Below are 17261 nucleotides of genomic sequence, written 5' to 3' on the forward strand. Positions count from 1 at the left end.
CCAAGTCTGAATTTAAGTTTATTAATTATAAATTAATATCATGGTTAAGTTACAGAATACGTTACTTTAACCTCACTTAAAAAAAGCCTGGGTACCGGTAACACACTGTATATATTGATGAATAAGAAATTACGTTACAGGTCTTCAATGTTACGAGTATAGATCTGTGAAATGGCCAAGCCATACTTTGAAATCAACGTGTACATACATGTGTGTAGAAGTCAGGGCTTAGGGATTTGGCCGTGTACGTGTATATCCTATATGTATCCTAGTATTATTAGACTTGGACTGCCCATTGTAGGAGTAGGAGAGTGAAAATAAAAGATGTCTTTACATTTATAATCTTTGATTGTAACGTAAAATTTACCATGTATAAAGTATTACCCAAGACTAAGTCCAAAACCAATTAGCATTTGGCTTGATTTTTTTGATCCCATAATTTCACGTAGCTAACGAATAGTCATGTGTATTTCAGTGTGAAAACAACTGGTCATAAACTTCTGGTCATCAATAAAACACTGTTTATAAAATAATTATTTTATTTTAAATACATGTCTAAATCTTATGATAAATATAAGTACTACGGCACTTTACGCTTTCTTCGGGAGTTTGCTCTTCTCCTTTTCCAAATTCACTCCATCATAGAAGTTTTCACTGTGAAAATAAATATAAATATTATAATAATTAAAATTTTTAGTACAGTCGTGTTCAGATATTTTTGATCAAATCTTTTCTCACAAGTTTATGAAGTTTATGAAAATATTAATTAATGTTTTTTGTATTTATTTAAGAGCAAGTCTCGCCATCTAGTGTAGTTTAATAAAACTACTGCGCACGCTCTAAACGAGTGGATTTCTGTTTACCATCTAGAGCTACTTTTTTGCGCCTGAGTGCGATCGATGATATCGCCATCTAGCGATACCAACCCGCAACTAACAAATTTACTCATACTAACTTTAAAATCGTTAGGACAGGTTTTACTTTAAAAATATTATAGTGGTTAGCAAATAATAATAATGTCTCCCTCCAATTAAGTATTAATTTGTATTGGACGATATTATACTCTTCATGTTGTAGGGTAGTTACAACTTGATCATTTGACTATTGATATTACATTTACATTATGTAATCTATCGCATAATGTTACAGCTGTGTGAACGAATTCTAATCCATGGAATTATTTTTTTAAGCCACAATTGCTAGTTGCTAAGTACTCTAAGTAAGGGAGAGGAAGTGAATTCTATTACTTAATGCTACTAATATAATCAATACGAATGTTGGTGCGTTTAGAATATATTTTCCACCAAGACTGCCTCCGAAATCTCAACAGACTGAAATTTGGCACGGGCGTTTTGTTGTTCTTGCATCGTAATTGAAGACCACGACGTTATTTTAGGGGATTTCTACAGGAACTTAGTAAACTTCCTTAATTCCAATTTATCTGGCGAATCTACTGATTTATTAATTAAGGTCGCCACTCACCATCCCTGGACCTTCTGCGGTTCGTCACACATGAACGTCTCCTCGTTGTAGACCTTGCCGAGTGGACAGCTACCCTTCTGGGGCTGGACGCCGTTGCGGCAGATGTAGAACTTCTGGCAATCCTCTGGGTGGGGGAAGGTGGGGTGGGGCAGGGCGCGGCCGTTGGGGCCCATCACGTCGCCATCGGGGCAGGTAAACCCGTCGTCAAGGACATCTAGGGGAATAAAGGTTAGATTAATTGGTGTTACTGGCCCGAAATGAATGTAGTGAAATCCCAAAGTTATCCTAAAACGGCTATGATATATTTATAGTTTTTTTAGATTGCAATTAAGTCGATACTGTCCGTAATTTAATGTATAAAATAGCGATAGTGCATTGACAAATGGTTTGTTTTTAGAATAATCTTGTAGCCAACGCCCTCCAATATTATATTTGATATTTTAAAACATTTTGAAAACAACACCTCATATAATCACCTTGAATTTAGCATTTTAATCCCCACTACAGAATTCGATTAATGATCTAGTCAAATTGTATCGTGTCAAAGGGCAGAGCCGGGTTTAGTTATCTAAGCGCCCCGGGCAAGTCACGCCTGGCGCCCTGTAGTACCTGGCGCCCTGAGCAGCCACCACCGTCGCCCTAAAGTCGCCAAAGTCAAAGGGGTTTCATAAGTTTCATAACATGCAAATTTCTCTTACCCTTAGTAGGATGGTCACACTGGCGGTTGACGGACTCTTTCCAGTCGCAGTTGGAGGTTTCCTCATCGAAGATCAAACCGGGCGGGCAGGGGTGCTCGTTGGGGACACCGTCGGAACAGTAGACGAACTTGTCGCAAGCCTAATAAATGAAAAATAAATTAAATTATGTAAAATGAAAGAAATAAAGATTTATTTTCAACAAACTTCAAAAAAGGAGGAGGTTCTCAATTCGTCTGTATGTTTTTTTTGTTCCATCAGTACCGCTACTTAACAGTAATAAATAAAAGTAAAACTGACAATAAACTAAGTTAGGGTGACACGACAGGAAGACACATTATACCCAATATTCTAAGAGATCTGAAAAGCTATTCAGTTTCTACGCAGCGATTTATTTCTGACAAAGTCACCATCAAAAGTTGGATCCACCAAGAGCGAGTTGCCTCGGAAGACAGATGTATGAAACATGATTTGGTTTGACACAAGGATCAAAATCAGACTAAAAAGTATTGCCTCGCGTGACAATTTTCTGATAGTGGACCCTGGTAATAAAGTACAGTCGAGGAAACCGCATCAGGTACCAGGATGGTATCTTTTCATAATCAAATTCGCTAGGATTTCTCTGGCAAATGGGAAGTCAATATGACATTAATAGCATAAAGGTACCCTGGTACGTAATTCAGTGTCACAATATTTTTATTTAATTCAATCAATCAACAGCCACAGCCCGTCCGTCCACTGCTGTAAAATGTTATGCTCTGCCAGCTCCTGTGTTCCCTGATCGCTACAATCTGGCCAACTTCAAATCTAGGATGAATGGGTATTTATTAGGCAAGCGTGCTCCATCTTAGTGCACATCTTGGATCACCATCAGGCGTGTTTGTCGTCAAACGCAAGCCTGTTTCTGTGTAATAAAGTAATAAACTCCTCATTTTTTTGAAGTCGGTTAAAAAAACATCACAACTCGCTATCCTTGGTTTGGCTTCTTTCGTCTAGCCACTGCCAACGGTGATGCTCTTTTCTTCTCCTTCTCTCCTCTTTTTGTCTTCGCTCCAATGAGGCGCAGGGCGTTCGACGTCCCAAAGGTGGCCTTCACTTTAAAACTCTTCGGCTCCAACGTCGTACTACTTGCTATTTAGAGACTTAGTCTGTAAATAATTGAATTGAAATCAGTTTTAATACCTGTGGGTCTGGGTGTTTGAAGTATCCATTCTGACGCGCACAATCTTTAGTCGGCTGGGGCTCCTCTGGAAAATTTAAAACAATTATTAAATAAATTTCCTGATTTGTTTTAAAAAAAGTTAATAACTCTAAAGTGTGAAGTCTATACTCGTAGTAAGCTAAACAACTATCGATTTATTACTAACAAATTTTACTAACTTCACGTTAAAACTTAAAACGTAACTTAAGCGGTAGCTTATACCCTCAATTAGAAGAGTTAGTTTTGCCGTACTCTCAGTAACGACAAATAGGTATAGCTAAGGCGGTACAATGTAGGTACTTTAATTGCGCGGTGTTCCATCCGAAGACGCACTTAACTCAGGCCTCTCCCACTCTCCTTTTCCTTGCCTGCCGCATTAAAGTGTTGTTTTGCTCAGTCTTTCTGACGAAAGTGAAATTTTTGCATATTACTTATGTAATCGATTGAATCAGACGTCGCTTTTCGGAGGTCCATATCAAACTTCAACATTTCGACTGGTCTCTAACTCAACCTCGTACCTATATGAATCATCATCATCCCAGCTTATATACGTCCCACTGCTGGGCTCAGGCCTCCTCTCAGAATGAGAGGGCTTGGGCCGTAGTTGCCACCTATATGAAATTTTACGAAACTCGATTAACCATTACATACATTGCATACACATCCTAAATAAAGTACCTCGTTGAGTTTCTTGCCAGATTCTTCTCAACAGAACCGGTGGTTGACTTTTTTTTGACATTCATAAAGTGCTTGTTATAGCCTAAATTGAATAAAAATTTTGAAAGTAGTCTCTCCCTTAGTTTCTTTCCTACTCTCCCGCAAGGACTATATACAACCCGACGAAACTAAGTTTGCACCTAGCGTCTTAACAAGAACAGTTAAAAAAAATCAAATTCAACAAATAGGGGACGAAAATTCGTAAGACGCTTATCGTCGACAAAGATGCTACTCGTACTGACGCGACAAAGGGGATCGCGGGAAGGTTATTTAAAAATTTTGAAGTGTGAATTAAGTGCGACTTAGCGAACTTAGCTTGGTGGAGTAGTATATGGTCTTGCTCTCCAGCTACTAAAACACGCCACTGTAAGTAGGTATACTTACGGAGTTCTTTCCTGTCACCGCAATCGACGTTGGAGGGGATGTCACATCGCTCCTTGTTGGGGTTCTCATCCGAGAACACTAAGCCATCTGGACACAGCTTCGTTTCTGATTTGCCTGCACAAAATAAAACCAGTTTGTTTAGTCAAATTACTTGAATCTGTTTGCCTTAACTGGTTTGATTACTAAAATAGATTGGCTGGGCTTACATGGCCGTTTAGCATAAACCGATGGCTCGGGACCGCGGGGCAATTTTAAAAAGTAGTGTAACAATGAAGTCGGTCATTTTTAATTCGCAAATAAATCTCATAATCGAATTTCTGTTCGACTACATGTCAAACATTTACATCTTGAGTATAGTTTAAATTTAATAGCCATTTTAAAACTATGGGCCTAATTTGATCAAAATCAGTCCAGTACTTTGATCTCAGAAAAACCCAACTACTTTTTATTCCAATTCACATGGGACAGGAAGGCACCCATGTAATGTCCCAAAACTGCAACCAAAGCTAACTTGAAATATTGCGCGAGTAGGTATTCTTCATGAATTGAAAATTAAAATAAAAATAAAACGTATGATGTAAAGTATGACGTGACTTTGTGAATTACCATGAAAATTTAGCAAAATCTCGGAATCTCAATTCAAATCAAAGTTCAACATTAAACAGATATATCTATTGCATATTACCATGTAACACTCCTATGTATGTATAATAAACGCAAAAGGGGAGGTAGATACTTGAGTCACTAGTTATTAGGCATCGTCATGTAGAACCGTATGCCAAGTAGCTACCTACTTTGAGCTAGGCAAAGCAATGAGAAAAATTACTAAATTGTGAAACTAATTTAAGTATTTTAATTATGTTTAAGAATGAGAACAAAACCTTAATTTTTTATTGTTGTTACTAAATAAATTTAATTTTAAATGCGGTTTGCGTTTAATTATTCTGATCATAAAATATTTTTGAGGTCAAATTCTAATGATTTACTCAACTTTACTTACTGATATTTTGAAATATTAAGTACTTGCGTTGACTTAGCAGTTGGGTGTTTTTGCAATGTCTATTACTGAAAGGAACTGCGCGTTATTTGCTACTATTACGTACTATAACTTGTTACAATTTAACTTAAAATACTGCTTTTCAACTCAACATCTATTGCGCAATAATAAGTAGCGCAATTAGGAAAAATAATTCTAAGTTTATAATCATTTAATTTAAACGTTACATAATAATAAAAACGATTATGCGTGTAATAAACGATAAAACATACAATAGAAAATGGGAGCGTTGGGCCCAATGAAAGCCAATAGTTAAATAAATACATTTTTATACAGTCTAGGGTAAAGTGCGTTTTGTGGTAGAGTTAAAAACTACTGATTTTCACTTGGATTACGAAGAAGCAACAGCAACATTGAAAATGTGTGTGTGTATGAATTTTATTCTTTGTTTATACAAACAAATAAAATATAAACCTTATCCTATAAAGTAACCAATGTTTGTGTCTAATTGTCTTGGCCTAAGAAGAAGATACTAGGACTTTATGCAGTATACTAGAGCATATATAAGTCATTTTATGAGCATGAAACTACCGTGAGACTCGCTCATATAAAATGATATCCTAGGAAGAAGGGCTACGAATTAGCCCGAAACATGTAGAGCTAAATTCGATTTTAGACTTGAGTTATCCGTTACAATATCATTTAATACATTTTATGAGCGTAACAAGTAAAAATAAAATGTATTACGCACATAATTTAAACAAAACAAATTCACAAATCCATAGCCTAAGAATTGTAGGCATTAAATATGCCAAGTGTAGTTAGGCTAAGGTCCTTAAACTTCACGCTGGGCCTTGTTATTAATATACCATCTTTGTAACTGTGGAGACACGGAGGTTTCACACTCTATTTGTCGTAAGCACATAATAGTGTCGAGACTGGAAGGTTTTGACATTTTGAACCTTGAATGTTTCATATTTTTACATGTTCATTCAAGGGCATGCCGCAGTTATGAAAGTAATACATTAAACCGCGGCTTCGCTCGCATGAACCATTGATAGTTCAATGCTACGAATTGGACCGAAAAATAAAGTTGATTGTAACCTGGAAATTAGAGAATTCAAGGGAAAAATCTGATTCATCTACCTCAAATTTCAAGTTTATGGGTTAGTTAAAATCTCGTATCACAAATAATTACGTTAACATCGGCCTCAGAAAAAAATATCTATTTTGAGGTAAGAGCTTTTTAAAAGTATAACGAGCGATATGTCAGTTGGATGACATTGCAAGTATGGTCAACACAAATACAGTCCACAAAAAAGCTTGTATTATAAAAATATTTTTTTACTCTGAACTTATTGGGCTACTAAATTGAAAGGCGGTTTGTTTCTATTCGTCCTAGTATTAGTTCCGTGACAGGAACGGCCAATAAATAAATGCTATTCGGCATTCAATTTAAATTAAGATAGATATGCCTTTTAATGCAGTATTATGTAGATGTCATGTACTTTCACAACGTTCCGATACCGGTTGGCCTTTTCAATCACGATACTGACCTTTATTGCACTTGTAATAGAGGTCGCACTGGTAAGAATCTGGGTAAAAGCCGCTCTTCTCCGGACACTTAAATTCTTGCCCTGAAACAAAAAAGGTACATTGCTATTTAAACTACAAAGTAATAGTACATTGTGTCTTAAGGGCGGTAAATAATGAATTACGAACGAGAGTCTATTAGAAGCCCAAAATCGAAGACTGAGGGCTTTAATGAGTCGATGTTCGTAATTGTAGTACCGCCTGTGCGACATACACTGTTTTTCATCACATTTGCGAGTAAAATTGTATATTTGTAAAAGAAAAACAAAATATCTTTTCAAAAATTGCCAATACCGCTGACTGCGCTCTTGGCAGCGCCAGCTCCCCACCGCCCTCCGCAGCATGTGCACGACGTGCGCACGCCGCGCTGCAGGCGCAGCAGCACACCATGCAGTAACAAACTCATTTACCGACCTTGGGCTTCATGACATGAAAATTAGTACGGGCAATGACTCATTTACCGGCCACGGGTTTCATGACAAGCACATTAAGGTCGAGGGTTTTATTTGGGGGGTTGCAATCGAGGTAGCCTGCATGTTACGACACTGTTTACGAGCAAGTATGATGAAAAGCATAAAAACACCTAAAAAAACTACATACAAACTAAAAACCGCGACTCTGTAACCGTAGCCGGCTCAAAAGTGCCCTAAGTGAGTAAGTAAGTGGTGATTCTGGTGATAGACGGGTTTGTGTCATTTGTGTGCGTTCTCACAATGTGGAGGTGGAGGAACTGCACGAAAGCACGCATATCTTGCATAAACTTAGCTATCACAAGGTCGCGGGTGAGCAAAGAAATTCTTTTAGTTCATTGATATGGACCTCCGCAAAGTAACGCGTGATTCAATAAATTATTCAAAAGTGCCCATTGTGCAGTGCTATTTAGAACTTTGCTTCGCTGGCAGCGGATGGATGCGAGGGGCTGAAGACAGAGTGTAGTGGCGCGCCATGGAAGAGGCATATGTCCAGCAGTGGACTGCTGTGGGCTGATGATGATGATGATGATTTAAATAGTCATAATGTGGCGTAAACTAAGTGCGCTGTAGAATTTGTATATTTTGGAGACATCATCATCATGAATATGTGCACTGTTGAACAGAACGCCACAATGAAGGACAATTCGCCACTTCCATCCAGCAGTGGCCCGAAATTCTCGTGATGTCACCAGTCCACCAAGAGGGAGCCTGCTAGCGCCTCGCCACGCATTCCCACTCGAGAACTTTCTCCCCGACGGTTTGTTCTTTGACCGAAATTTACTTTGTCCGAACTTTAACTCCCATATTCTTCGAGCTATGTCGATGACTTTGTTTCTTTGACGTATTTACGTATTCTGGATTCTATCGCTCCAAGAAACGTATTAAAACCGACCCCAACCAACTCTGTTTATTATGGGATCATCATCATCATCATCGTTATCACCAAATATCAGCCGTAGGACGTCTACATACTTTTGGGCATGGCCTCCCCATAATATTACAGGATATTATACGATATACACATTATGGGATAGCGTTTTGTGTTAAAATAAGTGTACTATTTTGAGCTTTTTATATCGTGCGTTATGTGGGAATACAGAAATACTCGTAATGTTCTATGAAAACAAAAATGTGAAAGTTTCACGTAAATGCAGTGGTGAACAGATTGAATACATTTACAGAGTTGTGGGGGATTGTTCTCGATCACCACAAGTACACGATCTTGCTTTTATGTCTGGCCCTTTAGCTACCATTTATTAAGTAGTCTCTTAAAATACAACTTTTTGGCCAGGTGGAAAATGCCAGTTAGCTTATAATAATAGTACATTACTATCCCCGCGTTTAGCTTACGAAACGTTACACAACGCAGGACGCTGGCGTTTATTCAAAGTCTAGTTAAAACGTGCTTGTAATATGGAATAATACCCTAGGATTGCGGTAGACGTGTGCCACATAAATTTATGTCATTTTGAATTTCATCATTTACGTGTTCCAAGAATTTGAATTATTCAGATTCAGATCAGGTTATTCCACGGTTATTCGATGTTAAGTAACTTAAAACTGCTAGTTTCTAAGTGGTCAGCTCCAAAAACAGCAAAAGACTATTTGATACCAATTGAAATACTTATTATGAGCTATCAAAAAAAAAATTTCGTATTTATTTATTTATTAAGCAATAAAAATTACAGCAATACAGTAAAGAATCAATGCGCTGTAAAATTGAATTAAACATAGGTACAAAAAATACAACATTACATACAAAAAATAAATAAATACAAATAATTAGTGATTTTAGAAAGTTTTAGAAAGGAACACTACACCCTCCGGCCTGCCTGCTGGTGCTAATGGACTATGTAAATATGGTAATATTGAACTGTGATGTCACTGATTACCCAACTCAATCGACTTTTTATTTATTACAAAGTAACTAAAAATGGAATAATACGTTTTCATTTTTAGATTGTTTTTTATCAGAGCTGTATTTTGGAATTTTTAGGTTATTTGTATTAAATAAATCTTTTAATTCGCTAAGTCCCAATGTTTAATCGATATTAAGGCATGAAAAAAAATGCAAAATAAATTAAAATAATATGAGTTTATGTAAGAAACTAAATTTATTTGTACGCAAAACTTTTAGGATCACTTGCAAGGTCTAGGTTAAAAATCCTTAACCTTGGATTTTACTTAATCCTGGGTTAGCACTTAACTCGGAGTTAGATATATAGTGTGTGCTAAGCTAATTAACGTTTAAATCCAATTCACAATGGTACGCATGCTAAACAGTACTAACTAGGTTACAATTATTAGATTGTAGGTAGCATCATAACATGACAAATATCTACCGTCTTATCGCATTTGCACGTAACTGCTTAATTTTCACAAATGGGTCTCTGAACGAGAAATGATTTGCGTAAACCTTTATTTTTGAGGGGTCGTTGGTACCCCTCGAACCAAGAAGAGAAAATAAACTCCGGTCTTTAAGTGTAGGAACGAAGGATAAGATTTTATACAACGTTTTGCCCGTGTGTTTTGCTATACCACTCAGTAAATAACTTGTCTTTTTACTTTGGTAATCGCTACTTCTACATTAAATAATATCTTTTTAAGTTTAATAATATGTTTAAATTACTTTATTTAAATTTTTCAACTGTGCTTACGGCTACAGAATACAGAATTAAAAGTGCTTTATTTGCCTTACCCGCGTTAAAAATATATATCACTATTTGGTGTCTATTTAATGTATAAAATTCTCGGGTCAAAAATGTTTGTGGCCAAACTTCTTCGAAACGGCGTGACCGTTTTTTTTGTATATTCGGTAGGTCTAAGAATAGGATGTTAACTATTTGTCATACTTCTACGCGGTCGGAGTCGCGGGCAACAGCTGGCTGGTCCCTTATATCCTTATATATTTTCCCAAAATCTATATTTATATGAAAATATCTATGCAAAATTTCGACCCTTTACTTAGTTTCAAGGGCTTGAGTCACAGATTTTCCTTAAACGAGTACCTACATAATGCATCAGATTTTGTTACAGTTTGTGTACTCCAAGATCTACAATTGTCTACAAACGACCGTTCCTGCTGTTAGTTGTATGCTGTATATGTATACTCGTAGGTAGCTGTAATACGATATTTGTAACAAGGATACTGAGTTGGTATGCCCTAGGTGACTCACAATACTTAGTCATAATCGATTACAGAACAGAGTTTCTTGATTTCATAAAGCAAAATTGTTTCATTAACTGTTTATTTTTGCATGATAACAAACGTCTACATATCTTTACAATTTTCTCTTTTGTTATACCATTAGTAGGACAGGATCGAAAGTAGAATTTTGAGAAGTCATTACGGGTCAATCTACGCCTGCCAACTCTTAGGCAACTTATTGTTGCTTCGAACGTTTGTTACTGCTTTGTCGTTTTCAGATTATGTAAAAAACCAACGGTTCCCACTTAAAAATTCAACGCATTCGCGGAATAAAAAAGAATTAAGGACATTGCGTGTGTTACTCGTAATAATGAGACGATCGAGGCTCATTACTGCACCACACCACGCGCTCCGGAGTCGATTTCCGTGACAACATTCGATAGTCAAATTGTCCTTGCGACACATACCGCGAAGAGTTAAGAAACTACCGTAACGTTAACAATACAATCCCGCTTTTGTACTGTACTTGTTTGCAACGCGTGTGGTAATCCGGTAATGTATGATGTCTAGGATTGGGACGTGAGTGAAAGGAGGACGATTGCTAATCGCCCGGTTCATCGGATGGTTTCGGTTAATGCCCGTGTTGACTAAAGGTTGTGTAGTCCTTTGACCTTATCAGACGGTATCGGCTCGATTAAAATAACGTTTAGTCACGTACCTACTAACAATTGGTAGAATTTTAAGTTAGAGTAACGGTCGGCCCTGCAGTGACATATTAAAACCACAATTAAATAATTTGAGCACGTAATTGCGTACAGGTTGTCCAGAAAGTTATAAGTAACTCATTCAAATTCTAATAATTATGAACTTTCATGCTGGACGTTTATATTCAGCCATATTTGCAAAATAATTAAAATAAGAGTAAAAAAATTGAATAGGCTCAGAAAAAACACGAAAAATGGTAAAAAAATGAAATATAATCAAAATGTTATGATTGACTAAAAAAATATTTAATGCACTACCAGAACATTTTTCCGTGTGTGCTTTTTCAGTCATCTACCTTACCTACATCTTATCTTTTGAGCTGGACTTGGGGTGGATTCATGAGCATTTGTTGTATGTAACTTGTAATAAACAAAATAGGTACCTACTTTAAAAAAACAGGGGACTGATTTTTCAAAATCACACTACCCGAAGACCCTATGTTATGTAAATATATGTAAATGATTAATAATATTCCTGAATTTTTGAATTTGTCATGAACGTTTTTTGTTTTTTTATTTTTTAGTTGAATTTTTTCCCTGAGTTTTTGTCAATTGGTGTCAAGTGTCCCATGACATTTATTTATTTGAAATACTAGTCTCGTCGATCTCTCAATGTAAAATGTTATTTTTATGTATTTTATGTACTGTAGGAACTAGGCTGTATACCGCTGGCAGGTGGTAAAACTGACCACTTGGCAGGTTAGATTGACAGCGGGTATTACATGCCGGAGCGCAGATTGCTCCCGATAGCCTAAGCGGCTGGTGCTATGCTATGTAAATGTATTTTTAAGTTCTGAAATAAATCCAAATGATTGAAGAAGTTGTTTATTTTGAACTGAGTTTAAAGTCACGCGCGTTGATCCCCAGTACCTAAGCTCTCACCAAGTTACAGTCCCCACAGTACCTACCTACAACCCTTTATTGTAATAAAGAGTTATAGAAATACAAATATAATTGTGTCGACCAGTCGAATTATAAAGTACCTAACTCTAATTATGGGACAATACGGACATTTTTACCAATTTGCAGAATACGTTCGACTGATTTCGTAAGTTGTTCTCTTAGTCGTCTATATCACTTGACCAATCTAAGTTACTTGAAGTAATAAATTCTAGGCACCTTCTGCGATATCTAAATTGGTTTCATAATAAACAACGGCAAACTTGTTTGCATTTTATTGCAAACTGTAACAGCTGTGAGCTGGACTACGAAATCAACCCCGCCTTGTCTTGAATTGAACCTAATTTTAAGACATTAGGTGTTATTTAGGTGACATTAAGGTGTCCCCAAAATATTGTGGATGTGTCCGTTTTGTTACGAAAATTATTAAAAAACATCCATACAATATTTTAGGGACACATCTGGAGACCCTGTTTTTATAACTCGGAAAAATGGGGGATGTGCTCGTAGGAGTCTACCTCCCAAGTTTTGTTGTAATCGGAGAGATAAACTCAGGGTACAACTTTAAATAGAAATGCCTAGTTGCGAATAAATGCGTCGTGACAGGCTTTCTTTGAAGTATACACGGTGTTATTTTTGATTTTCGTTAACGTCCGTGACTGAATTCACCGTGTTTCTACCCTCATCCTTTACTGTTTAACAGAAAGCAATACATTCGTGATCCCCAGTGCTAGGCTTTATGAACTCTGGGATATAAATGAATCTATAACATATCGTCCTACATATATACCGACCACGTCACTGCTTTGAAAAAATTCCGTACCTCAAATCAATACACCAACCAAATTTAACCTTGAAATTATGTTCATAAACTTCGTTCCGAATAGTTATCGATTTTAAGGTTATGAGATGAGTTTTATTAAAAGTAGATAGTAGAATCACATAGTAGGCAGAAGTAGACATTAGTAGACAGTAGAAGTGGTATTAGATGATATGTGTCGTAAGTCAATTTGCAATCGGGTCCTGGCTCTAAGGAAAACATGTGAAATGTGTTACATGATCAACTTTTCCATGAGAGGACCTTGTATTCTATTTTAAAACAAACTCGTTTGTGGAGATGTGGTCTTATTTACAAGAATAGATGAATAGGTATAATCTACCTATGAATATTTTGGTGTATATTTTATTTCTGCATTTAGTGTTAAATCGCTGGATTTAGATTTGACTACACAATCATGTAATGACAGCAGTTTTGTGATATTAACTCATTCATTTCTTTTATTTTCTTTTTATGCAATCTGTTTTGTAACTGTGTGTAATCATTAACTTCTACTCTCGTGCCACTACCCATATTAATACTTATTTAAAGCAATTTATTTTACCAGTACGTTTATTATTCCAATATAATTTATTACACCAATGTTTACGTCTAAGCTAAATAATTATATAAAACTGGCTAAGTGCGAAACGAATTCGTCCACCAAGATCTGTAGATAATTGTGCAGAGTCCTTCTCCTAAGATAAATGCAGTATGGGGTAATTCTAGATGGTTCTGGACAGAGAAAGATAGACATAAATTTAGATTATCAGACTTTTCTTATTAGGTACGCTAAAGCTACCCTCATACCAAATTTCAAGTTTCTACAACAATTAGAACTATACTATATGTTTTGATTCCTCGGCAATTTGTACAGAAACACTTTTTTTAGTGACGGCGTTGGATTTTGATTGAATTCGTTAGAAGTTTAATTTTTTCAGTGCTCTGAGGGGTAGAAATGTTACATTGGGTGACACTCTTTCCCGGCCCGGATAATACCGACATGGAAATACCGACCCTGTTTTTCATGTACACACCCATAGAAGCTCATGTCAGTTTCTATGGGCGTGTACACAAAAAAAAGGTCGGTATTTCCATGTCGGTATTATCCGGGCCGGTAAAGAAAGAATGTAACCCGTGGCATCGGGACAAACTAATCTCGCTTAAGGGCGGGTACTCACTAGCGAGCCGTAACTGTAACCTTTGCACGTTACAGCTACCAAATATCACAGTGAATAATTACTTCACTACATTGAATTTTATCACGAAAAGGTTCCACCCTGTTTCCTCGACTACCTACTGGTGTGTAAGTTGGCGGCGATCACGCAACTGTGCCTATATATAGACTTTATAATCGATTCCGAAAATTACGAGTACCTATGTGTATCTTAAGCATTGAATAACGTGTTTACTGATTGCTAATACGCAGGTTATGTAGGAAGGAAGTTCTGACACGTAATATGCCTATACTAACTGTTGCCTGCAACTCCGTCCGCGTAGAATTCGTTTACCTCTGACGCGGAACTATGCAATTTTGCGGGATAAAATCTACCCTACATCCTTTCTCGGGACTCAAACTATCTGTATACCAAATTTCATCTAAATCGGTTCAGCGCCGGTTTAGCTGTGATGAGGTAACAAACAAACAGACTTACAAACTTTCGCGTTTATGTACTAACATCCCACTAGGGATGGGATGATTTTACCTATGTAAGAAACTAAGTAATATTAGCAGGATGGGGCGAGGCGTTAGAAACCACCTCGGAATTAAGTAAGTTTTTTTATTACCGTCTGATGGAGGATCTGAACTACGATTTGTAATTTGCCAAACATATTAATCATGGAGCTATACGGAGAGTGGGTTTTTTGAAAATTTCAAGGGGCGGTGAAAGATAAATTTATAATAAGCTTACAGATAGTGTTATGCTATGAGAGAGTGCTGAGATTAAAAATAAAATATTTATATCCTACAACGTCTAATTTCAAAAATCTCACCTACCCCACCTATTCATAAACGCATGTGAACTTAACAGTAGTTTGTCTTTTATCTTCATTTCAACGATTGCCTTTTTTGTTAATTTGTACATCTCCCTGTAAATAATTATCCTTAATATATCGTTTTTAAGGTAATGGCACAAATTGCTGTCGCTAGGCACAAATTAAACATACCCTCATCCTGATAAATAATTAACTAACGAATTCTTAATGACAAAGAAAGAGATAAAGAGAGTTTTTCTAGTGAAACTATAAAATGGCGTCGTTATGTAATACATGTTATGTATGTGGATTGTAGGTAAATAACCTTCACTAATTTCTTACTAACTTTATACTTTGTTCAGTATTGTTATCTAAACTAAATCCATACTCTTAATAATTCCGTACGTAAGGTTGTCACGATACGATAGCTTAATATGCCTTGTTACAAGGTGCCCTCAGAACTCTGTCCGCGTATCTGTCACAATATTTGAAATCGTAATAGGCAGATTTACTCAGCGTGTATTAATATAGCCGCGAGAGCATCATATAAAAGAAGGGCTAAGATTAAAATTAAAGATACCTACAAGTAGTCCCCGTAAAAAATGATATAGCGGTTTTTGCTAAATCTTATTATGGCTACTGTGCAGCCGCACGGAACTCTTCTTGTGCTTGACTTATTTTTGGCCAGTTTTTATCACCCATCTCTGTAAAATGTGGTTGAAAACAAAAAAGTACCTACTAGTTACAGGCAAGCCAACAAAACAATTGAAAATTTTAATTATTAATTAAAATAAAAAGTAAGAATCGTAATAAAAATAAAGAGACTAACTTCACGCTCGTAGGTAAAGTTAAATACAAGTCAAATTAGCACTGTATTAAATAACTCTTGATTTTAGTATAATTCGCTTCGCTTGCTTTAACACACAAAAACCGTTAAATTAAAACAAAAATTAAATACATTTAAAGCGTAATAAAGAAAAAAAAACTTACCCAATACACACACCAAACTGGCCACTAAAAAGACAACGCGGTTCATGATGACAGCAAAATTCAAAATTTAAAACAAAATAATAAAATATTTTTTATTTAGGTGCACGTGTGCCTCCCGCCAGAGGTTGCTATGCATTGCCAGACCCGACGTTCATTGTAATACCTGCGCTCGCCTCAGCATTCCAAAAATAAGGCTACGTGCAAATCACGTTTTACTTTTACTGTAAATGTGTAATCGCCTTTATGGACTTTTAACGGCATTTAATATTCTTCATTTAAAGTTCTTAATTAGTCGGGATGAAAGTACGAAATAAGTGTTTCTACAGTGACATCGTAAACTTGTTCTATTTTTTATGACCTTTACGTTTTATGGTGTCTTAAATATTTAAATTCCATTTTGGTTTATGTATGGAACTGGACTCGCGCACTGAAGATTCCGTACCTACAAATTGAGAAGCGACAAAAAAATATCATTCTATTTCTAGAATTTCTACCTATTTTTAGCGAACACTGTCGGATTTTTATACTTCTCTTGTGCTAGACAAATTTCATATTTCTATGGCTAAGTATTTATAGTTTAGTATAAATGTTTTAATACCTACCCACTGTTTTTGTCTGAAATAGACTCTCGAAATTTTTCCAGAGGTTCGATGGTATAAACGTAGTAAGTTCAATAAACGATTAGTTTGACATCTATTTGTGTATGTGTGTGTTTGTTTGTAGCATCATAATATGTTCCAAAGTTATGAGCCAATTGGAATTTGTTACAGAAATTTTATTTAGATGAGATGACAATGCAAGCGTATTCAGCAATACAAGTACTAGTAGTTAATCAGCAAAAAAACTTGAATTAAAAAAAATGTTTGTTAACCCTCCTTTGGACAGTCGGGTAGAAAGTAAAAACAACAATGATATATTAAATACCTAATGAACAAGCTTTCGAAGTCACAATGATCTCATAGATGTTACATAACAAATTAGCATATTTATTGTATATTAGAGTTCCGCACCGCAATTGGCAAAAATAAAACGGTTATAGGATTGTTTTGTTGTCCCTCTGTCTATCTGTCTGTCGTCTGTCAAAATATTTTTTCCCTGGAACGCGTGGTGGTGTTAAACGGAA

The 17261-nt window shown here is 36.2% G+C and overlaps 1 protein-coding gene across 1 annotated transcript; it reads right to left on the minus strand.

Moving 5' to 3' along the window:
- Positions 1–521: 521 nt before the first annotated feature.
- On the minus strand, positions 522–16285 carry LOC141445430 (protein obstructor-E-like). The gene is made up of 7 exons (XM_074111278.1): positions 16139–16285; positions 7033–7113; positions 4480–4593; positions 3360–3424; positions 2181–2319; positions 1483–1696; positions 522–654 (listed from the first exon to the last, which is right to left on the minus strand). Exons 1-7 carry the CDS (start codon positions 16182–16184, stop codon positions 591–593), a joined length of 723 nt encoding a protein of 240 aa, XP_073967379.1. The 5' UTR covers positions 16185–16285; the 3' UTR covers positions 522–590.
- Positions 16286–17261: the final 976 nt, after the last annotated feature.

The sequence above is a fragment of the Choristoneura fumiferana genome, chromosome Z, assembly GCF_025370935.1.
Source record: "Choristoneura fumiferana chromosome Z, NRCan_CFum_1, whole genome shotgun sequence".
NCBI classification, from domain to species: Eukaryota; Metazoa; Arthropoda; class Insecta; order Lepidoptera; family Tortricidae; genus Choristoneura; species Choristoneura fumiferana.